At 42.3% G+C, this 27412-nt stretch overlaps 1 protein-coding gene across 1 annotated transcript; it reads right to left on the bottom strand.

Annotated features, from left to right (window-relative positions):
- Positions 1-305: 305 nt before the first annotated feature.
- UHRF1 (ubiquitin like with PHD and ring finger domains 1) lies at positions 306-24460 on the bottom strand. The gene is made up of 16 exons (XM_065422340.1): positions 24302-24460; positions 16810-17073; positions 16186-16361; positions 15349-15564; positions 10995-11105; positions 10614-10793; positions 7867-7990; positions 7668-7775; positions 6533-6637; positions 5054-5160; positions 3898-4060; positions 3645-3782; positions 2061-2175; positions 1800-1957; positions 1177-1275; positions 306-452 (listed from the first exon to the last, which is right to left on the bottom strand). The coding sequence occupies exons 1-16, from the start codon at positions 24458-24460 to the stop codon at positions 306-308; spliced, it is 2370 nt and encodes a 789-aa protein (XP_065278412.1).
- Between the last annotated feature and the right edge of the window lie 2952 nt (positions 24461-27412).

The raw sequence follows: 27412 nt of genomic DNA, 5'->3' as shown, positions 1-27412 counted from the left end.
ACTTTGTCATGATCTTTAGCAGCCTTACCGGAAGCAGTTTGTAATTCCATTTAAAAAAACAAAACAAAACTGTGCTGATGAACGGCAGGTTTCGAGGGGGGGGGGGGAAAGGAGCTCAAAATCCAACATTAAACAAAAACAAAATACCCACAAACATACAAAAGAAGATTTCGCAAAGTTTATAGATTTTATAACAAGGAAGACTTAAAACTTTTTTGGGGAAGGGAAACTATTTCTTTAAATTAAGCCCACTGAAAACCCATTAACAAGTTTAAACAAAAGGAAGTTAGAAGTGCTTTACAGAATCATCGTCCATTGCCATAACCAGGGAAGAGCTGAGTTAGAAGGGCCTGCAGCGTTTCGTTCACCTGCATAGTATAGTTTTTGCCAAGATCATAGCGACAAGCTGGACAACTATACACGTCTGCTCTAAAGGATCGATCCAAACAATCCTGGGAGAGGAAAGAAACAGAAGAGACATTAAGAGATTAAGTTGCAGAGCTTCGCTCATTTTACACAGCCCCTATTGGGCAGAGGAGAAGGTATGCGCAAAGTCAATTCACTTGACAAAAACCCAGACTGGCTATCTGAGACAGTGGAAGCATTTGCATGTTTTCTTCTGTGAAGAGATTTGGTCAGACACAAGGTTTAAATACATGATATGGATTGTTTCAATATATGATTACACTATGAAAGAGCAAGAACTCCATAGTTGCTAAGAACAGTCACCGTCTCTGCAGGAAATAATTCACAACAGTTCTCACAATCATATTTACAAGTCTGTCAATAGTTAAAGTGGGGGGCACGAGGTGGGTGAGGCAGTATCTTGTCCCGCTAATATCCTGGTACCAACGACCCTGCAAACAATAGTTAAGTGGGCTAGCAGGCTTACTCAACCAACAGTGATTAATCTTTTGCTGTCTCTTACTCAGATGCTGGCAGGACAGAACAGTGGATAGTCCATTACAGGCACTTCTGTGTCACAGAATATTCAAGTCATCATTATTCACGTGACCGTAACAAAGATAGAAAGACACCTTGATTTACCTATGAGAAGAACTATTACATAACTGTCAAGCCATAATACAATTCTTAAAGGCTGTAGAGAAGTTTTATTCTGAATAGGGAAATTCACAGCTTTCTTAATGGGCAACAACAGACATCCTGGCTACTCACCTTGCACACATTATGCTGGCACACTGTTGTGACTGGCCGAAATACCACCTCCTGACAGCAAATACACAGGAAGGTTTCTTCCACTTTATTCAGGAATTTCTAGGAGAGAAAATACAGAGTCATTCCATTACTACTGCTCTCCAAACATGCAGCACAATCCAAATTACTGAAGACACCATTCATAAAACTGCAAAATGCTAGAGACTTTTTTAAATTGAAGATGAAAGCAGAATATTCTGTAGAATTCCAAGAAAGGAACCTAAATTACAACAGATTACTCCAATCAGAATATTTAGTATTCAATTTGAGTCATGCTATGGACTTCCAGGTAGCAAAACAGCAGTTGACATAATTGAATGGAATTAGTTTCTGGAAGTTATTCTTGTCTGAATAGCTTAGAACAACTGAGGAAGCCAGAAACAGGATTCAATGCACAACAGTCCTGGCTGCAGCATTCTGAATGAAGATAGCCATCCCTTCACCCTTGCTGTCTCAAAGGAATGTTTCCCATGGAATTCAGCGAGGCTATTCCCCTGTAAGTAGTGAGGCCAAGAGGCACAGGTCTGAAGACAAACAGGTAGCTATTGCTACTACAGTTCTGGGATGAGGAGTATCTGACATACCGGTCCATCCTTGAGAGCTTCTAGTACTTCATTCCATAGTTTTTCATTGGATTCATCATCTTTAATAAGGGCCTTTTGCTGGGATGTCAGCTTGTACGGCTCAACTTTAGTCTTTTTTGGAGTCCCTCTAGGAGAGGTGGGGAGCTTTATCTCATCACCTAAAAAAGCATGTGGACCTTTTTAGAGACAAAATATTCAGCTTGCTAAAGCACTAAAAGAGCTAAAGAAAGTTTGCCACCTTCACTTGCCTATTATACCAACCTGCTGATTTCCTTTTCCTCTTTCCCTTCCCTGGTGTTTCACACTCTTCATCACCTCTCTTATTTTCTTTCTCCTTATCTTTGTTTGCAACAGCTTCCAAATACCCCTCGGGATACTGGGGGGTGAGGGGGGCGCAGGGAAGACGGAGGAGAAAAAAATTATAAAATATCAGATGCAAACGTACCACTCTCATTGGTAGGACCTCTCAGATTAGGTTACATCAAAATGATCTAAAGCCAGTTTAGAAAGATGTTCAAGTTTTCAACCCCCTGCCCCTCCTCCTTTGGAAAATATGTCAGGCTCAGGCTACAGAAAATGAGAAACGTCAAGCTTTCTGGCTTCCTATTCCATAATTTTACAGACAAATGGTAAGGAAAAGTCTATGTAAACAAATGGTAGGAACAAAATATCATGCTACAATTATGCCATTTAATAACTTTAAATTTAATAATGGTACTTATCAGTAGATTATATTAAACACACTGCAAGGATTTCAGGCAGCAGCTTCTCCTAGAAAACCCAAGACAAAGAATAAAATTGGCCATCATTTGCTTGTAACCTGGGATTCTGTGAACCAGTCTCAAAAGAGATCCATTAAGTAGCAGCTTCCTGGCTCCAAGAGTTCAATTTTCCTACTGATAAACACATTGCTGAAAAGTGACACTGGGAACCACTGCTAGCAAATAAATCAATAAAAATTGCAGTTCTACTCCAAAAAAGTGACACAAATTTGTACTGTGAGATTCCATGTTTATTATATCTCAATGACCCCAGATCAATTTCGCTTTACTAATAAAGGGAATTTTACTAACTACCTGTTCAACAAGCTCAAACTGGCCTCTGGAAGTTAAGACTTATTCCTAATTTGTACATCACCACCTGTAAGATTTCATGGGCCAAATTTTGCCTAAACAATCCTATTGTTCGGGTGCAAATAACAGCAGAATTTGGCCCTGCTATTAGACATTAACCGTTCTGTTGTTGATGTGCTAGCCAGAAGAGAATCTCAATTCAACCTACCTTAAACTGTGCTGGTTCTGCAGCAATAGGAGTAAAAATTTAATGTAGTAAGGTGAACAGGCAGAACTCTCGGCACTTAGATCACACTTGTGATTAAGAAGGTGCCAATTTCCACTGACCATAACCACTCACCCTTTGACCAGCTCTGAGGGAAACAGGAAGGGGTGGCACCTTTGAGCGTTATGAAGACAAGATCTTCAGATACATTTGCTAGCAGAGTACAAGCAGCAAAACTCTATATTCCACAGAACACCAGTTTGGGATAGAAGAGTTCCGGTAGGACTAAGTACATTTTGCCTGTATTTTGGAGTAAACAGTGAATATATTCCACTAAACCAAGTTTAGTTTTCAGATATGCTAATAGACTGGTAACAAACAATTCACAGTAATAAAGGTGCAATATCCCTCAATCGTGGAAGTACTATACTAATTCTTAAGTTCCTCCTTCAAACAGACAAAGCAGAGAATCCTAACACATCTGCCAAGGTAAAAGGACAATATAACAATCCTTGCACGCCTCCTAGTTCTTTCAGCAGGAACAGTTCGTTAATAAGAATTATGTACCTGCATTGTTAGGCCAAGCTTTTTCATCCTGTCCTTCCCTTCCTTGGTCCAGGGGGCAGGCTCCTCATCATCCCTCCTAAGTAGGTAACGCCACACTAAAAAGCCAGATTTCCCAGTCTCAGGCCAATATTTCACAACCTAAAAGGAAGGACATAAGCCCCTTAGAAGCTACAGAAACATATTTCTGCCATAACCAAACATCAATCTTCATCATCCTCTCCCAATTAATTCCAAGATAGGAATGCCTGCTTACCTTGTATATTCCATCATATCGGTTTCCCTCTCGGGGAGCATATTTGCTGTGTTTGCCTCCCTTTACATTCCTCACCACTCTGACTGGCTTCCCAGCTCTCCAATCCTTGGCCTCTGCTCCATCTTTATCATTGATGGGGGCACTGCAGTTCAGAGCCAGAGCTCTGCAAGAATAAACCAATTTAATGTATTTACTAGGGAAGAACTATCCAGAAGCAGGCATGAAATAAGAAAAGCCTGGTAATAAGCCTACTAGAAAGGATATGAATACGAAGTACGGTAAGGTAGTACTAATGTTCAATACCCCTCTGAGCAGCACATATATCAAAGCCAAAGCAGGAAACACAACATGGAATTGTATGAAGCAGAACAGAGATATACAGCTAAGATTCAACCAGTGCTAGTAGTTTCTCAGTCACTGTTACCACGCAGTCCGACATGACCGGTTTTGCTCAGGCACTATTCCCTTTTCAGTAGTGGGATTTACTTATTATTGCCAATCTGTGCTTCTACTACTCTCTGCAGTAAGGAAGGTATTCAAACTCTGTTCTTCCAAAATTCCAGGTAACAGTATGGAATCTTGCCCACCCATTTTGTTTATTCCTTTGCCCAGACAAAAAGTGAGAAATATTAACTTTCAGGGAAGGCCAAGCAATCACCTGGGTATAAACATGATAATGGTCCTCATCACCAAATTTTAATACAGAGTATCACATGGATTGCCTGTCCTGCCTCTCTCAATTACCTCCCATTCACAAACACATCTTCTTGCCAATAAGAGTACCTGATTATTTGGAACAGTACGAACATAAAAGGATTTTAAAGGTGTTTTTAGTTGTTTTAATGTAATTTAGCAGCTAAAAATAAGGTGGAGAAGAACAGTCCTATGTGACTTGCCATCTCCGCAGATCAGTAGCAAGTGCTGTACAGATCATGAATGTACTACAGTTTGAAAACTTGTGTTCTAATTCATCCCTCTGTTCTTGGAAGTTGCAGCAAATATTAAATCTGGGGTCTAATCCCATTTCCAGTGTCCTACTGGGAATTTTCCCATTACACATTGATGTATAACCATCATGCACAGCGAAGCCATAACTTTGAAGATCTCTCTTATTTTTGGTTAAAGTTTCATGAGGCACAGCGTGAATGTTTCCAACCTGTTCATGTTGGTGAGTTTTTGATCACAAGATTGTTCCGCCGTACGTTTGTTTCCAGAAAGATCACGACCTCCACTCCCCGTGTAAGTGAAAGAATTTCCATGATCCTGAAATATACATTGATTGTTCAGTAATTCATACTCACAAAATAGTTGAAACAAAATAATACAGATCTAGTGCAATAGTACAGAGTAATACACTGATCTAGTGGAGAGAACAGGGGATTCAGATTCCTAATCCCAGCTCTGCCAGATTCAGTTGTCCTATGGGTCCTTGTGCTGGGGTAGCCACTACAAAAGGAGCCACAGGACAGGTGCAAGGTGACTCCTGGTGTACAGCACCAGTAAAAGGGACTTGTAAAGGTGTTGGCAGTCCCTGTGCACCCACTTGTGATCAGCTCTAGCACTGCAGGGGAGCCTCAACCTCACTTTTCCAAATGGGCATCAATAAATTCACTTTAAACAGATCTGGGGGAGGAAAAGCCAACACATACTAACAAAACAGCATAACCATTTTCCAAAGATTTCAGGAAAGGAGCAATTACAATAAACATGTCATACAGTCCTCACCTCAGGACTCAGAGCTCCAAAACTTAAAACTCTCGAACCAAGTCAAGTTTGGTCAGGCTAGCCTCCTGCTGCCAGAGAGAACCCACTTCCTACTGCACAGCGTCTGTTCCCCTCTCCCTTACCCAGCTTTCTATTGAAATAGCCCAGGGAAGGGTCAACAGCACAAGTTACAAGGGCTCCCCACTAGCCTGCATCAGGAAATCAAACCAGCCCTTGCAGCCCTAGAATTAGGGGGATACAATTTGCCTCCCCTTGGTCCTTGCAATGGTAGACAAATCTGCCAAAGTCTGACCTTGTGGCAAGTAAACTTAAGCCTTAGGCCACTGGGCAGTCCAGTTACATTTTGTGTTTTCAACTGACTATTTCATGGATTGTGGAGGCACCCATTGGGGGAAATAAGGCTGGGAAGAGGTGGAAGAATGAGAAGTATTCTTGGGCAAAGCCAGTGCCAGTCAAACCTATTCACCCCACAAAGCCAACGGGCAAATACTTAACAGTAATGGTTCAATTGTACTTCCTAACTCTGTGCTGAATACTGTTGACACAGGGAGATATGGCAAGAGGGAAACAGGAGGTTCTCTGGGCACTTTTTGGAGTGGGAAATGGGTCTCCTAGGAAGAGGACAGTGTTTCCTGGAGAGGGGATAGGCTGCACAAGTGTCATAAGCTTACTTAACTTGTCCCTGACCCTCTTTCCAAGCAAAAATATCCTATTATTCAGAGTTATGTTTTTTCTTTGCCTGGTACTCCCTGTCTGAACTGGTGTTAAGTTCTTCAGATGAAAGATGTGATGTAGAATGCAGAGTATCAGATGAACCCAAGTTTTTGTTTTAAATACAAAAGTGTAATTCAGTACTCTGGGATCTTTTATAGAGAAGATCAACGAGTAAACAGTTCCAAGATTCACTTACTATATCATCTTCATAACCTCCTGCCAGGACCAGGGAGTAAGCACCATCATTGCTCCTGCCATGTATACCTGCTACATGGGGCCTGTGAACACCAGATTCACTCACCTAGAAGAGATCAGTAGAGTTTACTGGACAGCTGTTCCAACAGGCCACAAATAGCTGCAATTATTTAGCACCAACATGAATCAATGCATGTGCACAACTAAGTTGCTGATGGCCCGCACAACTTCTTCGGTTTTTGTTTTCCTTATCGTTTTCAGATATTTGTTTGTATGTACAAAAATAGAATCTTTTCATGTGTTCCTATTTACCTGTATCAAGAAATATCTAATATTACACATCTTCCAACAGATAAGGGTCCTGACTTGTTGCCCTGCACAATGTGCAGTCATTTACACCAGTGCAAAGTGAGTGTAAAATACTGTCAAATCAAAAACAGTCGCATTTTGCATCTGCTTTGCCCAAGGTGTAGAGAAACAATGAATTGGGCCCTATAACTTCAGGTTGAAGAGAGGAGGAACAGATGAAGTCTTAAGAGTAACCCATAAAGGACAAATCCACTTTTTTCCCCTCTAACAATAGCTTGACTATGTGAGGGTAACCATCAGAAATTCAGGTTTTATCTTAATGTTTGTGCTGGAAGACTGCCAACTAAACAACTAGTAGGTATATGATATTCCAGATACCAAGGAAGTGAAACTATTGAGAGGGAAAGTAATTTTATTCCAACTGTTCATAACACAACAGTTGGGGGGGGGGGGGGAAGAGAAAGCGTTCTGGTTAATTCAGTTCACACTCCTCACTCCCTTCAATTATGGGGTGAAAAGGCCCCCCTTTTCATATATCTAGGGCCTCAAAGGAAGTTTTCAGCAAGACTGTAGAAGATTATTTTTTCTGTCTGCTTGTGTTTGTATTTTTAAAATGTTTCACGTCTTTTTTACATCAAAAAAGTGTAAGACAAAACAATTCCCCACACTTTACGCTCGCAACAGACAAAGCCAGTCTTTTCCTCTCTGCACGTTGAAGTCCTGTGGCAAGTGTGCCAACATAGCTTCTGTTTCAAATTCCTTGGGCAAGAGTTACATCGTTCCTATTTCCCACTCTGGAAGTTCACTCCAGCACTGCTATTTCATACCTGGACTCTGAATTTCCACATGGTGCCAACTGGAACCCCAGGAATTGGTCCATAGTGGTTAGAGGGGACAATGGTACATTCCCTCGTGCGACCCACACATGCCATACCCTGTTTCAATAAGAAAGCCAGATCTAAGAACTGCCATCAATCATCATGCTTTACATATTAAGATACAAGACAAAACAAGCTTTACACCAACCTTGCCCCAGTCTCTCTGAGAGGATGAATTAGCAGATGCCATCTTTGCCTTCTTTTTACTTTCTTTTAACTTCTCTCCTGCTAAAACCACTTCACTTGCATCATTCCGACATTCAGGGCAATACCTAGAATTGCCAGTCAATAAAAATTATTTTGTGGTAGCCCCTCAAGTTAAAAATGGTGTTTTGCTTAGAGTGTATTGGTGGGTTATAAAGTAGAAACTTGGGAAGCTTATCTGAAGTTGTGTACACCCCTATACTGACAGCCTCTCAACAACAGAATTAAAATTGTACTAAATACACCTGTTCGGACAGGGTTCTTGCACAGCTTTCCTGGCTGTTTCTGAGAAATATTATAAACCCAAGTTACGGAATGTTGGAACAGAGCATGTGGAAGAGAAAAGAATGTTAACATACAGCATGTTTTAACAGACATGGTTCTCAAAAAAGGCCTGTTCATGATGGGTAAGGTAAGACATACATGAAGTCTGCAATAGCTGTTCAACTAGCTGGCATCATTCTGACTCCACTATGGATAGGATCTGCAAGTGACTGCAACCTGTACTGAAACAAGTTGCCTCATTCCCATTCTGCCAAAGGGCTACATTCTTTCCTATCAATGAAGGCTACAAGTCAGATTAGCAACTGTAAAGATCACATTGACAAGAGAGCATTTATCAGATAAGATATCTAGAGGTCCTAGTTTTAAAAATACATAAGCTATCACCTCCACAACAATGCAGCATTGAGAGAAGAGCGCCTACTACTCCGCCCCGCCCAATCTAGTTATTTTGCTTGCCCAAGTTGAGATGCCTTAAAAGGGGCTTGATTCTCAGGCCTGGTCTACACTACCCGCCTGAATCGGCGGGTAGAAATCGATCTCTTGGGGATCGACTTATCGCGTCTCGTCAGGACGCGACAATCGATCCCCGAATCGACGCGCTTACTCCACCAGCGGAGGTGGGAGTAAGCGCCGTCGACTGGGAGCCGCGGCAGTCCATTTTGCCGCCGTCCTCACAACAGGGTAAGTCGGATCTGATACGTCGAATTCAGCTACGCTATTCGCGTAGCTGAATTTGCGTATCTTAAATCGACCCCCCCCTGTAGTGTAGATGTAGCCTCAGAGTACTGAAGACCCCTTTAAAGAGTCAGCTTAGGCAATCCCTTCCACCCCAAAAAATCACTAATCACTCTAGAAAATTTAGTCCAAGGAGACCAGGAGAAAGTTTTAACTTGTGAAATGTATGCACTTCATATTTTCAAACTTGATTGGCTAGTGTTAACAGCAGCAAAGTGGCTGCTTATTTTGCTTTCCACAAATCAGCACTGTTCATAGAACTACCATTCAAGAAACTTACCTATAAGAAGAGTAATAATCTGGCTGAAGAAACCTCATGCTTATGATGCTATAAACTTTGCTTTGTTACTAAATGTATTTTAGATTTTTAACTGAATCACAGACCTGGTTTTCATATGTTTCTGTAAGAAGCCCAGCATATTTTTAGTACTATAAACAAACATTTGTGTTTCAGCAAATGATCCAAAGCTCAGAACAGTCTTAGGGCTTGTCTACACTTACTGGGGGATCAACAAGCAGCGATCGATGCAGCGGCTGTCAATTTAGCAGGTCTAGTGAAAACCCGCTAAATCAACTGCAGATCGCTCTCCAGTCGACATTGCGTAGTGGGGACCCCGCAGTAAGTAGATCTAAGCTACGTCGATTTGAGTTATGCTATTCACGTAACTCAAATTGCGTAGCTTAGATAGAATTTCCCCTGTAGTGTAGACAAGGCCTCATTCACAGAGATCCATCCCAATTTAGAGAAGGCATAGCTTAATAGGGCTGGTAATGTCTTACGCAGCTACGTCCCAATACTTCTAGAAGGTATAGCCTCCATCAAAACAAGTATTTACATTTAGGCCTTGACTATATACAAAAAGGCCTATCTACACTACAGCAGCTATAGCAGCACAGCTATGACACCGCAAGTGTGACGTTGTAGCGCCATAGCGTAAACCAATGGTTCTCAACACGTGGCCCAATCAGCATACAGCTGCAGCCCAGGTGACATCCTCAGGGCCATATGGGTAGAATATATAGTGTATGGATGCGGCCCACATGACACAGAGCTGTATATACGGCCCACACTGGTAAATAGGTTGAGAACCACTGGTGTAAAGGCTTTCTAGATTGATGGAAAAGCCTTTGTCAATGTAGTTAATCTCTCCAACAGGTGGTGCTAGGTCAACAGAAAAATTCTGTAGACCTAGCCACATCTACACTGGGTGTTTGGGTGACCTAAGTACAGTGCTCAGAGTGTGAAATTTTTCATAGCCTTAAGTGACATAGCTAAGTCAGTCTAATTTTTGAGCACAGACAAGCCAAAGCTGCAGAAATGTCTCTGATGGTGTGTTTTTAATAAATTTTGTTAAACATGAGCAAAATCTCTTGGAATCAATTAAAAAAAAAATCAACTTAAACCTGAATTATAGTAATTAAATAAGGAAAGGAATTGACTTGAGCTAAAACTAAATAGCTACAATTCAGCTTTAAATTGATTTTAATATCATTCATGAGGTCTTGTTCTGAAATAACAAAATTGGTTAAAAACACACACTTTCAGAGACGTGTGTGTGTGTGTGTGTGTGTGTACACACACACACACACACACACACACGGCCTTACACTTTTCACCACCTAACGCCTACATACAAGTTACAAGACTGAACAGGCATTTTCATGACTTACCAGTCCTCATCATCTGGTATGCTACTAAGGGGAGGGTTGAGGCAGTAGATGTGGAAAGCCATGTCACACTCATCACACATTAGCTGTTTATCTGGATCCTGTTTACCTCCACACACATGACAGGCACACATCCTGCAGGTCTTGTTTGGGTTGTCTTTACAATGTTTACACACTGGTCCACTCTGCCCTATGAACATACAGAAACCACAATTACTGCTGCTTCAGATTTCAGAAAATACTAGTTACACTAAAATGGACAAAAAGCCTCAACCACAAACATATTAAAAAGTTTAATTTTCTTGGGTATCCAATACTAAAATCATAACAATAGGATGTAGTGTAAAGTTTAAGGGCAACATTTAATCTAAAAAAAAAAACTACTCACTTTTTAACGGGCTGGTGCTAGCTGGACTAACACTGCCAGGTTCTTCAATTTTGTAAATTTCATCCACAAAGATAATTCTACAGTCATTCAAGGAATCACCAGCATCCCTAAGGGGAGAAATTCATAAGTCAACAAAATCAGGCTTTAAACAAAACACCTCACTGCTGCACAGATATACAATGTAATGCAGACTGGGAGGCAGGTGCAATATATCCTGGATCACAAGTAATTTCAATGAAGCATCTGGATCACGTACAAGATGATCAGTTAACAGATTTATAATAGTCAATGAGGCAACAGCACTGTAGCTATGTTGCTCTAGTGCCCATAGTATAGATATGGCCCTAATCTGCAGCTGGACAGGAGCCACAGTACTAAGCGCTGGTCTATACCCTATTTTGGGGCAGCTATACTGATTTAGAAACAGATATAGTTAAAGGTAATATTAAAAACCCTAGTATAGATGCAGTTATTCCTGTATAAAAGTGCTTTATAGTTATAGTGGTGCAAAATCTGTGCTTAAAGAAGTCTTAAAAATGTGTTAAATTCCCCAAGTCTTTGCAATGGAGCGTTAAATGGTGATTGGGTTCTGAGTTAAGTGCTAACTATGCTGTTTTGTTTCTTTAAAAAGCATGCCAGTAAATAAATAAATAAATTAATGGAGATACCCTATCTCCTAGAACTGGAAGGGACCTTGAAAGGTCATCAAGTCCAGCCCCCTGCCTTCACTAGCAGGACCAAGTACTGATTTTGCCCCAGATCCCTAAGTGGCCCCCTCAAGGATTGAACTCACAACCCGGGGTTTAGCAGGCCAATGCTCAAACCACTGAGCTATCCCTCCCCAGTAATGCCTGTTCTTACAAAAAAAAGGCAGGAGCTTTAATCAATTCATTCCAAGGAGCTATTTTAGTCAAGTTAGGGCTATTATGTAAAACAAAAGCTTTGTTTACGCAACTGGTCATTTCTTCCCCCAAGTTCTAGTGTCTGCTCCTCCACTACAGCATGTCCACCCTCCCCAATTGTCTTATCCACCTGGAACATGCCTGCCCTATGCCACTGCCCCTCTGCCATTGGCCAACCAATGCCTCTTCAATCCAGTTCCATAGCAAATTCCTCTTCTATTAACAGCCTCTTTACCTTAGCTGCACTTTGACTACCCAACAATTCCGGGCTGTTTCCAGCCCCTCTAGCCTGGTCTCCACCCCGCCCACCCATATTGTGCTTTGTTTTGAGGTAGCATCTAGGAGCTCTAGTCATGGACCAGGACCCCACCTAGATTCCAAATGGAGAACAAAAGACAGCCTCTGCCTGAAAGTTTACAATCCTTACTACCAACCTGAATTCCTTTTTACATTAAATAAATTCACCCATGAAGGGTTTAATATCCCTTAACACAGAGATTGGTTGAAGGCAACACTACCTCAGGTAGATTTAGAGGCTGGGCTGAACTTTGCAGAATTTGAACCTACAGCTCAAAAGAGTTTCTCAGCAAAAACTATGCTTAAATTATTACGATATCCTCAAAAGGTTGCAAACTTTTATTATGGAAACTGAACACCCCGTGTGCCACCTTCCATCCCCATCTTTTTCAGGAGCTCCCTACATTTCCTCCCAATCTCTTCTGTGCCAGGGTCTCTATGTGCCCCCCATTCCACCCTCCTCCCATACCAGGGTCCCCCATTCTGCCCCCACACCAATGGCTCTGTGCCATTCCTATATCCACCCATGGCATGCATTGTGTGTTCCCCATTCCAGGTCTAGAGTGTATCCCTATTGCTCCCACATCTTCCATTCCCCCTAACCAGGATCCTCCAATTTCTCATCACCCACTAGGGATTCTGCATGCCCCCCTAAAACACAAAGGCCCGGTGGTGATTCACTGTTCTGTGTCAGTAACTCTTGTCAGGCCTGACATACTCACTACACCTAACAGTGTTAAGATATATACCCAAAAGGTCTCATTGGAAAAACTAACAACTCACTGATCATTAATATTAGAGTGATACATGTGTAGGTCATGTACAAAAGATGTAAGTATGTGCTAGAATTATATTCTTAAAGTGTGTTTGGCAAGGAATGCATAAGCACACTGTGCCTTAGTCAAGGGAACATGTATTTGCCTGGTCATCAGGCAGAGACAACAAAGATACGTTAACACATAAGGTAAACAAACCTATCAAGCTAACAAGCAGGAGAGAGAAGCTTAGTCTGGGCTTACTTTTCAAAGAATACATTTTAAATGTTGCCTGGACTATAAAAAGAAAGGGGAGAAAACTACCTAGTGGTCCATCACCTGGGGACCAGAGCTCTTGAAATCACAGAACATTGGGTCCTTCAACCAAGGCAGCTGAAGTCTCTAGGGACTGAATATAGGTGAGAAACCTGCTCAGCAAAGATTGTAACTTGCCGAAGTTACATTTTCATCTTAGAAACATTTTTACTTATTTGTAACCCTTTCTATCTTTACTCCTTATAGTTGGCATCACTCAAGCCTCTGACTTTTTGTTGAATAAGTATTTCACTTTTACTCTAAACCAATTCAGTGCTGTGATTGAAATAAGTGTTTGTCAAAAACTCATTAATTTAATGAGTTGCAGTATATTGACCCTTTAAAGGAACAACAAACTTAATAACCACTTGTGAATGTTCCAGGAGAGGACTGGATGCTACAGAGGCAGACTGTTTCGAGGAAATTCAAGACGAAGCAGGTGTTCGGTCACTTTTCAAAGAGTAACTGGGTGGTGGAAGCGAGGGTGTGACTTGCACACTGCCTGTTGGTGTCAGGGCTTTGAGTCACAGCAGCATTAGCATTTAAGGCAACCAAAGTTGCAGAGCAAGTCCTGACAATCCCTTAGTGGTCTGGGCTAAAACACAAAACATCACCCTCCTCCCCCATTCCAGCATGCTCCATTCTTCCCTCCCTATGGCAGGGCTCTGTATGAACTCTCATTACCCTCTTCCCTCACATGTAAGGGACTGCGTGCGCCCACCTTTCCCCCTCCCCTGACACCAGGATCCCCTATTCTCCCTTCACATTCCAGGGACTCAAGTATCAGAGGGGTAGCTGTGTTTGTTGCTTTTTTACAGATCCAGACTGAGTGTCCTGTGGCACCTTTAAGACTAACAGATGTATTGGAGCATAAGCTTTCGTGGGTGAATACCCACTTCGTCAGGCGTCTGACGAAGTGGGTATTCACCCACGAAAGCTTATGCTCCGATACATCTGTTAGTCTTAAAGGTGCCACAGGACACTCTGTTGCTTTTTCCAGGGACTGTGTGCACTTCCTCCTGCGCCATTATTCTTTTTTCTGTCTTGGAGAAAAGTCAGTGTGTCAATATATTAAAACTATTGATATGATGAGCAAAGATGAGGTTTATTATGCTAGAAAGTGAAATGGATACCATCAAGCAGTTCTTTGATCTGCAGAGATTCTAGAAGGTAGGGTTATGCTAAAGAGCTGGGAGAGACTCCATTTGCCCCCCATTTTTAGTTTTCTGAATTCCCTAAAAATCAATAGGGTTCTGACCATTGATGCCTAGAACATTCCCTGAAATGTTCATTTTTTTTTCCAAATGCCACATTCAATTACTTCATTACATACAAACAAAAATGCCACTGCTTTGAGTATAAGCCCTTCACAAGGTTGGCCAAAAATGTGCAAATTAAAAACTGGCACCAAAAACAAAATAAAAGTGTGCAGATAAGACCTAGAAAAAAAAGTTTAACATTTAAATGATGTAATAAACAAAGGTGATGATATCATGTAGGCACAGAACACTGCCTGTTTTTTTTTTTTTTAAATATACTTTCTTTTTCAAAGGCATGGGTTCATAGGGTCCAGATATTTGCATCTACCTTCATGTTCTAGATCAGAACTTGGTCAAAAGGAGCTTAACATGGCAACCTACACACAAAGGGATTTTTCTACACAGCATTTTTAAAATGAAAACAATTAGTTCACTTTCTCTCTTTTTTTAAGTTATCGAGAAAGATTTTTACCTGACTGTAGACCTTTCCTGACAATGTTCATAATCAAATCTGGGCTAGTGAATTAAAACTAGCAAGTGGGACTCACTGGTCTAATATCTGTTGTCCAAATCAAAATGAACCACATAAGTAAAACAAATGGCTAAGAGTTAGAATTTTACATTCCATTCAGTTGGTTATGGTGCTAATAAGACTAACAAAGTCTGCTTTTTTAAGAGTTGAAAGTAATTGGTTTCTTTATTGAAGGCAATGATGACAAGCAAAACCTATTAAAGAAGAGCAACACTTACAAACAGAACATTTAAAAGTAATTTTGGGACTCTACATCTCTATTTCATTCTTTTAGGGTCAGGATTACTTACCCAAGCAGTATCTTTGCATACATCTCCTTGTTCATTCTGGTTTCCCGTTTTCGCAGAATCTCTGCATCATACCAAAAACCTCTCTCTTTTGGTTCATCGGGATTATAGTTGACCATCACCACTTCCCCTACTTCTAGTTGGTGCCACTTCAAAACAGTCCGTGCTCGAGTACGTACATCTTTTGAACTCAGTTCTACAACTCCATTCTCTGGGTAGCTTTTTTGGGGAAAAGAGTTAAATTATTTAATATAATCTAATTTTCACATTTAACCACCTGTTTTTAAGAACAGTCTATGCCAACACAACATAAAACTGTTCAAAAGTTGGTTCTCTTCTCTCCCCCCTAGCGTATCCATTGCTAGCATAGGGCACACCAAAATTCTCAGTGCTGCATCCCGTTTAATATTTTGGCCATTTATTTAGTCTTCAACAAAAGTGACACTTATCCTCCACTCTGGTCCACTTATCCTCCAGTTTTAAAGTGCATACAGTTCAGACAAGCTGGGAGTGTTACATCCTGTCTGCACTTAAAATGGTTTAGTACTATAGATGGTAGAGCTATGTTGGCAAAATACCCATAGTGGAGAAGCAGCTTTATTAAAAATTTCTCCAAATGGAAGGCGCTAGACCAGTAAAGGGGCTTTTTTGCCAGTATAGCTTTGTTGTTTAGAGGTGTGAATTTTTTTTTTTTTTTTCATACTCCTACCAATACAGCTATGCTGATAAAGCTTTCTAGTGCAACCCAGGCCAAAAATCTTGCTTCTCTACATGACCAAACGCTCCATCATCATCAGGAATGTCTCTCATTCAAAATGACCTTCATTAGCTATAACTCACTCTTCATATTTCACATGATATAGGATATCTTCTTCAGCAGCAGTTGATTGCAGTTCAGACTCTGTATCACTATCACTTGATTCATTTGCTGCCTTCTCTTTCCTGGTCACATTTACAATCTGGGCTTCAAACCATGCTCCCATGTTCATATCCCGAGCATCTACAAACTCGTTGATCTAAACAAAGCAAGACATGTAACTCTCCAAAATAAATTTTCAGAGTAAGCTTGAAACTCAATTAAGCCACTCTCTACAGGGCTTAGTTTTTTGGGAACTATAACTGGCCACTTTTAAGTACCTACGTTTGAACTCTCTTGATGGTCCCACAGCACATCCTGACTTCTCTCTCAGATAGGGTCAGGAATTGTCTAAACATTTGTCTTGTGCATCATCACGCACACAATGGTGTTAGTAAATAATTTAGGACAGCCTTGCAAGGTGGTCATAGTCTGTACTGGGTCGGTAAAAACACACTCATACCTTAAAAATCCCACTGTAAAAAGCACGTAAAAAAGGTACTTGTTCTGAGCAATCAGTTTCTCAAAGGTTTTAGAAAGAGGCTTTGCTGTTCATTTCTGTGTAGTACTTTGTACCTGAGGGGAAAAAAAATCTAGCGTACACTTACCTTATAGAGTCCAAATCCTGGATCAACCCAGTCAGCCTGTGCTACTGTACTAGGCTGACACTCCAACTCTATTGTACCCTCGCCATTGTTGGAGTTCTTATCAGACTCACTCTGGCCTGAACCGCAGCCAGAGTCTGTATCTGAGAGTTCAGAGTCCTTTTCTTTATTAACCGTAGGAAGCATAGCAGGGCTTTGTCTTACAAGTAGCTGAACAATATCATTCAATCCAACATTGTAGTCAAAGAGGGAGTGACCATCTTCCATCTACAGGAGAAATTCAGAAAGTAACAATCTAGTTAATTCCATTTATATTTTAAAGCCAACTCAAAACTGTCTTTGATTACATTTGCAGGTATATGTAAAAAAAATACTTGAAAAGCACTAACAAGAATTAAGCAATATTTGTAATTTTCAAACATTTATGAGTGTCTAGTAGATTTTTATTCTTACTGTTTGGAAATTTCTTTGTTCATAGAACAAACTCAGATACAAATACTGGAGAAAAAAATGCATCTGCGCTATGGTAGAACTCTCCACTTCTCTAACTAGGTTCTGAATGGCAGTGTGAAACAGACCAGTCCTAATTTCACTTTGCAGCTGTTCAGCAAAGCCAGCAGCAGTTGTAGTCTCTGGAATCAGCCTACAGACTCAGAAGACTGAATTGTGTCTCACATTTTTAAAGATAAAGCTAACTTGAAGGAAAGTTAAATTAAAATTTGGAAAAAAAGTGGCACTGCACAATGGCAGAACTCTGACTTTCGACTACATAAATAGTAATAAAGATATGGATGACCAAATAAATCTGTACCTTTCAAAGTTCTTGAAGTTACTGAAGTACTACTATTCCAGATTTAAGGCACAAGACTTGTTGCTGGAGCAAGTTTAGCAGTTTAGACAAGCTTCACCACATATTTAAGGTCTGACTAATAGAAATTCTACAGGAAATCATCATCATCCCTCCCAGCCCAAACCACTAAAAAAAGTGATCCTCAGAGCTTTGTTCTCTATCAGCGGGAAACAAGTTAACCACAAAAACTTGCACTTCAGAAGAATCACTGAGAATGAATTGTGATTCATGGCATAAAATAATTGTGGGGCTACTACTGGAAATATGGATGAGAACAGCAAAGAGATGAAGAATCACAGCACTAATAAAATCCATAAATCGAGAATCAGCTGAATCTTCTTATACTTACTACCAGAGTAATGGTATCACAAAAAATCAGGTTCCGACTAGCAATTAGTATCAGAAGAACAGCAGAGAGAACACCAAAAGGACGAGATCAAGAAAAGAGCAGCACAGGATGAGAGAACATGCACAAGGAGCAGCCACAGGAGCATAGAGTACCAGATGACATGCTGAAAGCAGCAATATCAGCTGCAAATGTTTTATTATTGGAGGTTTTTCCCCCTTCCATCATTTTGCAATATGAATCAGATCACAAACTTGACAGACTTCAAATCAGGAAAGGCACTACGTTGGGGAAAAATCTCACCCTAAACCCTACCCTCAAACATTCTCTCCATCAGAGTCCATTATTCCTTCTCTGTGCCCTGAATGAGTCTTTTGTGGTCTAGTCCCTCTGATCTCATACTAGAGAATACTCCATTAAATACATAGCAAGCCAGTACTAGTATTACACTTCACAGCTCTCTTAAGACTGCATTTTTTTTTTTTAAAGTCTTCTTTGGTTCCCTCATGCATTTGAGGCTGCTAAAGTCTATGCAAGCTACATTCCCTGCCTCACCCTAAACAAGGTAAAACAAAATACCTTGGGGATTTAAACAGCAGCACGAGTTTCTTTATAGCCAACAGAAACAATATGCTGCTTTATCTAGGCTTTGCCAAAAGCACTGCAATTTGCAGTGGGAGTTTTAATACCTGTTAATAACTGTTCCCAAAGCTCTTATTAATTCAAGGCCCCCAGTGTGTCAATGTCCAATAGTCACTTATTTAAAATAGGAGTATCTTGAGACACTTCACCTTTGGGAGAATTCTTGTTAACCGTTCCAACTATACTACTATCTTTTGCTCCAGTTAATATGTGGGTAATTTTGTATTTTACAAAAACCCTGCTTTGTTAAAGATCCGCTCTTCAGGAAGCAAAATATCAACAAGTTTCACCAACAGACCATGCAAAAATGAGCTAAAGCAAGGAGGTAGGGAGCTACGAAGGGAGGAAAGAACCACCACCTCTCCAACCAAGAAAGCAGTGATGTTAATAACGGCTCTCACAGGAGTACCATTCAAGTTCTCTTTTTCAAGGATGATTGCAACCAAAGCTCAGACTCTCAAAGTCCCACCTACACTGGGAAAATTTAACAAAATATCCCCACTGGGTCAGGTATTCAAACCAGAGGGGGTCCATAACTCTGGTACATGTTTGATTAGGCTTGCTTTTTAGCAGGGTAAAGTTACATTAGTGGTTAAAACAGTTCTGGGTGCAGGAACCTTGCCTGCATCAGGGCTACCAGTATTTGATTGGTAGGATTTTTTTCTAAAATAAGTTTCTCTGAACTGTGTCCACACTGGAAAAGAGTACTGTGTGACAACTTCTTTAGCAATAATGTTTACTAAAAAAGCAAGGCTGGCCTTAAGCACAAGCAAAGCAAACAGCTGATTAAGATGAGTTGCAGAGTTGGTCCAGGGGCTCAATCTTCCTACTCTAGCAATAACATTAAAAAGGGAAGAAACAAACAGCCTGATTCCACCTACTACCCTGATAGCTTGATTCCAAGATAAGATTGGCCCCAATTTCTGAAATAGGACCCCAAATATTTTAGAACCACTATTATTTCTGTTAGTGTCTGTACACATTCAAGTTACTTATAAAGGCACTGTGGTATTTAAGCACTGAATGAGAGCTAAAGTTCTGCATTTGTTTCAAATTTGTTCCAAAATATTCTCCATCCTCGACTCCTTCAAAAGGAATCCTTCTTCATTTGCCAAATACGTAGACAAACTTACAATCTCTGCAGAATCTCACTCAAATGTTCTTCTGGCAGCTCACAAGGCATACAACTTGGCGCATAGTTCTGCCTGAACGCAAGAAAATAACCTCTCAGCTTTCCAATGGCACCCCAATACATCAGCACTGTACTCGGAGTGCTCCACCGCACGCATTCTGAGAATTTAGCAGCCAGCCAGCATGACAGGAGACATTCATATTGAACAAACCCAAGCTATTTCCCCCAGACAAGTGGTAAGTGTTCCCTTTACAACTGTGGGGTTTGTTTTTGTTAGAACAATTAACAGAAGGCAGTAACCATAATTGAGGGGGAAATTGGTTATACGTGCTGCTAAAGCAAAAACGTCAAGTAAAATAAATGGGGTTTCTTCCTTCTCCAAGCACTCTAATTTCCAATTAACCAAGCTGAAGTTTGCATGAAGCTTTAGAATGTAACTTAATGATGCAAATCAGCGTAGGATATGAGCCCTGTATTTAAGAGCCTTTTAAGCTTATTTTACCAGAAATTCAGCTAGTCATAGAAGTAGTAACTTCTTGCGGAAGGAAACACATTCTGGTTACACAAATGTAATGTCCTACACAATGTCAGGAATGTAATATTACTGAATCACTCAAGACTACCAAGCCAAAATTTAACTTGATAGCAGCTACCCATGATTTTTAAAAAGCTCTGCTATCAGGAGACAGACTACTTCCTGTGAATCAAGATCTTTATAGCCCCTCAAAGCAGTAAAACTTCCAGAACTTGAAAAACTTAGTACTAAACCTAACAGTCTGAGATTACACAGATCCTAGTCAAATCTGATTTTCATAGATACCATGTGATTTTACAAACTCAGTAACTGCCTTTTTCTTACAAGTACCCTTTGACCAACTAAAATAGAGCTGTCCTACTTTGGATAAACACCAAGATGTTGAACCAGGATTAGGAATAAATCTGGTTTTTAGACTGCAGACAACTCCTAGATTTCATTTATTTATTAAAGTCATCTATTTCACAGCAGCGGTCTGTTTTCAGCTATTTACACGAAGTACTTACACGCAATATGTGTGCACAACTGCAGATACTGCAGACATTACAACATGTATGTGACTCAATAGACAGAGGTAGATATGAAAAATGAAAGATGACAGCCCCACTAGCGAAGTCCAAGAATGATGTCCTGGTGAGAAGCCCAGTTTCTAGAAGAGGTATTAGAATGTCTCCTAGGGCGCTCTCACTGAACGATGTTCAGGCGCTCCATCCTTTTTATTTAAAATGTGAAGTTCTTAGCGCTCCCCAGACTACGATGGTGGTGAGATTCTCCACACTTCCACAGCCTTTGTTTTATATCCTACCACCAAATGAATTGAACAACACCTGACTTAGCTGCAGTTCATAGCTTTCTCAAGCAAAGCAACACAAAACTGACTAATGACATTTTCACTACCACCCATCAGATTCTAATTAGCAGTAATGAAATTATCCAGAATTAACTGATGAAGCTCTGAACAACAAGAGGCACTGACCTGTCTGCCTGCAGACTCAGGAAAACACTACAGTTGGTTTACAGCCAATTAATTTTCTTCACAATCATCAAAAATCTTAGGACTTGCCCATACATGAACATTATTCCAGAATAAGATAAGGTGTGAATTTAGACAAGCAAAAAATAGAGGGCTCTCTGAGGAGAGAGAGGCCCTCTATTCAGAAACAGCTCAATGTGTTGACAAGCCCTTGGATCAGTCTATAAATCACACTTCACCATCATACCTATGCAGTGAAACTGACTGAAGATTAAGCTTAGGGGAGTTAAGACAAGTCATGCTCTAATTGGATAATGGTTCATATTGAGCAGACCACAACTACGTTCCCTACCCTCTTTGACCGTAGGTGTGTGTGTACACATTATATAGATATAGCTGAACTAAAATTGAAAAACACACAGCTTGTGAAAATGACCATTAAAGCCAACACTGACTGTATATGGGCGTATCCCCTAAGTTTCTAGCACAGGGGTCGGCAACCTTTCAGAAGTGGTGTGCTGAGACTTCATTTATTCACTCTAATTTAAGGTTTCGCGTGCCAGTCATACATTTTAACGTTTTTAGAAGGTCTCTTTCTATAAGTCTATAATATATAACTAAACTATTGTTGTATGTAAAGTAAATAAGGTTTTTAAAATGTTTAAGAAGCTTCATTTAAAATTAAATTAAAATGCAGAGCCCCCCAGACCAGTGGCCGGGCAGTGTGAGTGCCACTGAAAATCAGCTCGCGTGCCGCCTTCGGCACGCGTGCCATAGGTTGCCTACCCCTATTCTAGCAAATACAGCCAAGCACCATCCCTCATGGAACATCCCAAACACAAAGTATAGAAACGTGTAAGAAAAAAAAATAGTCACTAGATGGCAGCATAATCCATAGTTTTAAAAACAAAATGATTCCAGCTGACACCAGACAAAACTTGCCACCGTACTTCTCCAGTTTGAATCACTACATTCTACTCAAATGTGCTGTTTAACCAGCCCGTTTGTCTTTACACTAATTCCTTGGTCTACTCTATTAACAGACATACTACCAGAACTAGTCACTTCTGCTAAGCCACAAACCCACCCTGTTAACACCCAAATACCATGCGGTTCTCACTCATGAGAGCTAAAGAAAGGTAAATTCTTCCCTGCACACAACCACCATCTCTTCAGTAGATCTTTGCCAGCACTGCATTCAAGCCACAAAAATGGTAAACAATGGGCTCAGGGGGGACCATACCCCTAATAGGAGGGAGGCTCTCTCATATACTAAGATATACTATTCCCTTACATTTTAATGCTCAAGGCTCACACAGGCTATGTCTTCACCACATAAAAGCTGTGCTTGATTTACCTAGGGTACAATCTGGACTGATTAACAGCTTTGTCCCCTCAGTTCTCCAAACTGGGGTGCCTTTTACATGCTTCGCTGTGAAGGTTACCACTCCTAGTCTCCTCACACACAGCCTCCAGCATGTAAATTACTCCCAATTATATTGTATGAGTGCTATAGCTAGCCACTTATGAATTACACTGCAGAGCAACACCAGCAAACTCCCAGTCCCAGATTTTCGCCCAGGTCTCTCCTGGACAATACAAGCTCATATAAAGTCCATAATTTTATTAATAGAAAACGATATCCCAAATGGAGTTTCCCAACACTTCAATCCAAACACATTGGTTTAGATAAAACAACAAAAAAGTTTAACAACTACAAAAGATAGGTTTTAAGTGACGACAAGTAACGAGGCATAAAAGTCAGAATTGATTACAAGAAAATAAATGTAAAATGCAACTAATGCCTAACTTAACAAACTAAGTGAATTCAAAGCAAAGGTCTCTCTCACTACATGTTCTAGCAGTCTTACTAGCTGAATTCTTTAAGTCAGGATCCCTTCCCCAGGCCAAAACTGTTTCCTTTGTTCGTCAGGTGTTGTGGATGCCACAGCTAGAGAAGGGGAGGAATAATTTGGGGTATCTCCCCTCTCCTCTTATAGTTCTCTCTTCTTCGAGAAACATCTCCAGCTGAGGTTCTGGAGACAAAGTCTGCCTGGACAGGAACCCCCAGCTGTTTTGTCATGATTTAGATTTTCACCCACATCCTCTTCCCTGCCAAAGAATGGCCACATAACCAGGTCATGGTCCATTTGACTTTGTTGACACCTGATTTGTGGCTGCTCCTCTCAGACATGGAACATGTCTTAGAAACTCCATACAGAGGAATCCTATAACTTTACATGCAATGTTGCCACAAGTTTTAGCAGGACAACAATAATAACCAGCACATTATGAGTATTCAAATGATACCTCATGAGGTATACTTTGTACAAAATTTATCATAGTTCTGTAAAAGGGTGAATTATGGGGTACAGACTGTCACAAAGTTAACACTATTTTTTCAGTGAATTCAAAGCCACGGTGCTTTGCCAACATAAGCATCAGAAGAGCAAGAGGAGATGTGAATGAATGTTAAAGTAATGACTTGTATTGTACTGTTTGGTCACTCCAGTGGGGCAGGAACATCTAATTAACACTACCCTTAGGCCAGGTCTACACTACCGCGGTAGTTCGACAGCTGGCAATCGAACTTCCGGGTTCGATTTATCGCGTCTGGTCTGGACGCGATATATCGATCCCGGAAGCGCTCGCCGTCGACTGCGGTACTCCAGCTCGGCGAGAGGAGTACCGCGGAGTCGACGGGGAGCCTGCCTGCCGCGTGTGGACCGCGTGTGGACCGCGGTAAGTTCAAACGAAGGTATGTCGACTTCAGCTACGTTATTCACGTAGCTGAAGTTGCGTATCTTAGTTCGAATTTGGGGGTTAGTGTAGACCAGGCCTTAGACTTGTTACTTTATTTGATCACAGTTTAAGACGGATTCCTTGTCTGATGCCATGCAGCCCAGGGGATAGAGAAGGTGGGAGTTTCACCCCCACTCGCTATGGGGAGGGGAATGTGAGGGGGATTTTTGGAGGGTGCCGGTTCATTACATGAGGAAAGGGAACAGAGCAGGTACCTGTTTGCCCCGGTAGAAGAGCCTCTGCCTGTCGGGTTCCACGCCCTCGCCGAACACTTCGTGTATCCTCAGCCGCAGCTCCTCCACCTTGGTGAGTTTGGAGAGCGAATCCACCCGGTGGGTCTCCTTGCCATCCATGGTGCGCACCTGGATCCACATGGCGGCGGCTCTGCCAAGGAAGAAGGGGGAGCGGGTGACACACCTAGCAACAGGGACGTCCCAGGATGGGGGGCGGGTCTAGGGCCGGTTCCACACCCAGATCCTGCAGGCAGACCCGCCTGGCGGCACCCCCCATCCTGGGGGACAGCTCTCTGCGAGACCGCGCTCCAGGGAGACGTTTAACTGCCCCCCCCATCAGCTTAGGGACCATCCCGCCTCAGCCCTTCCCACCTCGGCCGGCCGGACACCCCCAGGACCAGCCCCCCCGGAGATCTCCCCAAGGCGGACATCCCGCTATCCCAGCCGGCCAGCCCCGCTGCGGGAGGCAGCCCTCACCCCAGGACCATCCTCCCCAGCGCCGGCCGGCCGGACGCCGCCCTGAACCCACCCCGGCCGCTCGCTACGTTCCCAAGCGCCCACCTCAGCCACAAGTTGGGGGCGACGCTCAGTCTTCAGCCACCGAATCAATGAGACCTCTCACCCTAACACTCGCTCCGCTCCGAGCGGCCCGCCCTCTCCTCCCAAATTATTGGCTCGCAGCCGGCCGGCCTCAACGCCGATTGGCCCATGCCCTACATGCCCGCCCCTCCCTGCAACCTAGTCCATTAGGCTGCGCCAGGCCACCCGTCTCCCTCCTCGCGGGCAGGCGCCGCGCGCCAACTGTATCTCGCGCCACAATTGAAACGCTCTCTTCAGTCTCGCGGAGTTTCCGCCCCACGACAAACATCTCGCGTGGTTATGTAAATAACAGAAGACAGCTGCCAGGCTTTTTAAAGGGGCAGTTCTAAAGGGTCAGAGACCAGAGATGCCACTGCCTGCTTGCCCCTGGAGGAAGGAGTCCCTAGTTTGGGCATTAGCTACAGCATATCACAAATGAGAACTACCAGGTGCAAGCACAGACCAAGCCATTGCAAAGTAGCAGCGGCCTTCTGCCAGGCTCTGAGATGCAAACGGGACCTCTTACCTTTTGGAGTTGGGGGTTTCCAAATTGCCATAGGCTGACAATTAATTTGTCTTGTGCAAATCCGATTCTCCCCCCCCCCCCCCAAAAGCCCATAGTATATAGGTTAAGAATAAACAAGTGCAAGATTTAGAAGGCCCGTTCCCACATTTGCATCTCAGGGACTGGGGTGAGTGTATGGGAACTCCGTGTCCGATTGTTGCTTGCACTTAGGATGAGGGGAAACTTGTCTGCATATTCAGCGGCAGCATATGGTGAATGTGGTCAGCAGATGCGTCTCCCAGTCCTCCAAATGCATGCAAAGACCTAGTTACTACAAAAGCTGTGCTGCTTGCCAGCTTCTATAATTCGATTTCTAGCTGCAAGAGTGGCCTTTTAAAACAAACACCTACAAATTTCAGGGAGTACTTGCGGGGGTGGGGACATGGGAATACAAACTGCACCTTTGATGGTAGTCTATGGCAGTTTGCAAATCCTCTTCAAGGCAGTAAGTAGGTAGGGAGGTAGAAAGAGGTGATATGTGCAGTTTAAATTTTAGAACTTGAGAACAGCAGGACACTTCTTTTGACTTGGGAGGGAGTTCCTTGTTTGTCATTCGCTGCCAATGAACATGTAGACCCAGAGGGCTCTCTCCAAGTACAACCAGAGCTCAAATCACAGGCAAGCAGCTCTCAATGCCACCCGGGAATAGGACATTTTAAACTTTCAATTGTTTTAGTTTTATTTATTTATTTTTTCTCAGGGGGAGGTATTTCCAAGTTGTGCATGCAATGGCAAGCCAATAAAATCTGCAAACCCACCATCCCCACCAGTCCCTAAAATGAATTTCACATATAACTGCAAGATTTCTAGTTTCTGCCTCAGCACCCAGCAGCAGGAGTCGAGCGTTCACTTTCTGAAAGGGCCTGCTCCCTGTTGGCAACTGTGACGGATGCAGGCGAAGACTCTGCCTGCTCATTACCTAAACCTATTATCCTCTCTAAAAATAGGCTTTACAAAATAAAAACCGATTGCGATCTCCAGACTGCCTTCCCACTGCATTTCAGGACTCGAGGCGCAGAGAACTTTGTTTCTGCTTGTACTTGGAGATGGGGAAAGGTAGAATCCGTTTATTATGCCATACCCGGTAAATGCTGCACTCTATAAATAGGGGCGCCCAATTTTTAACTCTACTGACATACCATGAACTAGTTGGAGTTTGCGGGTAAGGGACAGAGCTGGGGAAAAAGACAGACTGCTTAAAAGACGGGGACTGTCTCTCCGAGGAGCTACTGTGTGTGTATCCCACGTTTGCACAGCCCACAGCAGCTGCTCCTTGTACGAGCAAGATCCCATCGTCTAAACATCGACATTATAAACACCCTGCGGGACTCAAAATGTCTCCCTGCCCGTTGGCATTTGCTGCTATAGCAAGACACTTTTTTGGCATAGGCTCGCCCTCTCTCTGTTTGCACTTGGGAGGCGGGCTCAGGGGATCCCCTGCTTCCTAGCTGCTGTCAGTGAATAAGCAATCTGCAAATGGCTCCTCCCTTCTACAACAAACTTTTTTAAAAATGCAAAAAAAAAAACAAAAAACCCAACCCTTAAGTTGCTCCGTTCCGCGTTGGTATTTCATAAGGGGTAGGGGCACCAGGACTTTTACAGTGACTTGATCTCATACTTGAGCGACTTTCCTATAGGATACCACTGATGGGATAACCTCCCCCCTCCCTCCTTATCGCTATACTGTAAATAATCCTTTACAGACAAATCTGCAGATTACATCCCAGCTAGGACAGTTACAGGACCTCCGATGTTTGCAAAGACTTGGTTTCTGCTGGGGGAGGCAGGGAGGGGGGAGGAGGCAAAGAATCTCCCATTTGCCACAGGCTGCTCCCCGCTCACGCTGCAACCCCCTTTGCTGCAAATAAGCCATTGCCATCTTCACCCCTCAGCCAGCCCCACTGCGGGACCCCCACGAGACACTCACCTTTCGCAATCGGGTGCCTGCA

Source organism: Emys orbicularis, chromosome 24, assembly GCF_028017835.1.
Source record: "Emys orbicularis isolate rEmyOrb1 chromosome 24, rEmyOrb1.hap1, whole genome shotgun sequence".
NCBI classification, from domain to species: domain Eukaryota; kingdom Metazoa; phylum Chordata; order Testudines; family Emydidae; genus Emys; species Emys orbicularis.
This window is presented reverse-complemented; position numbering and strand designations above follow the sequence as displayed.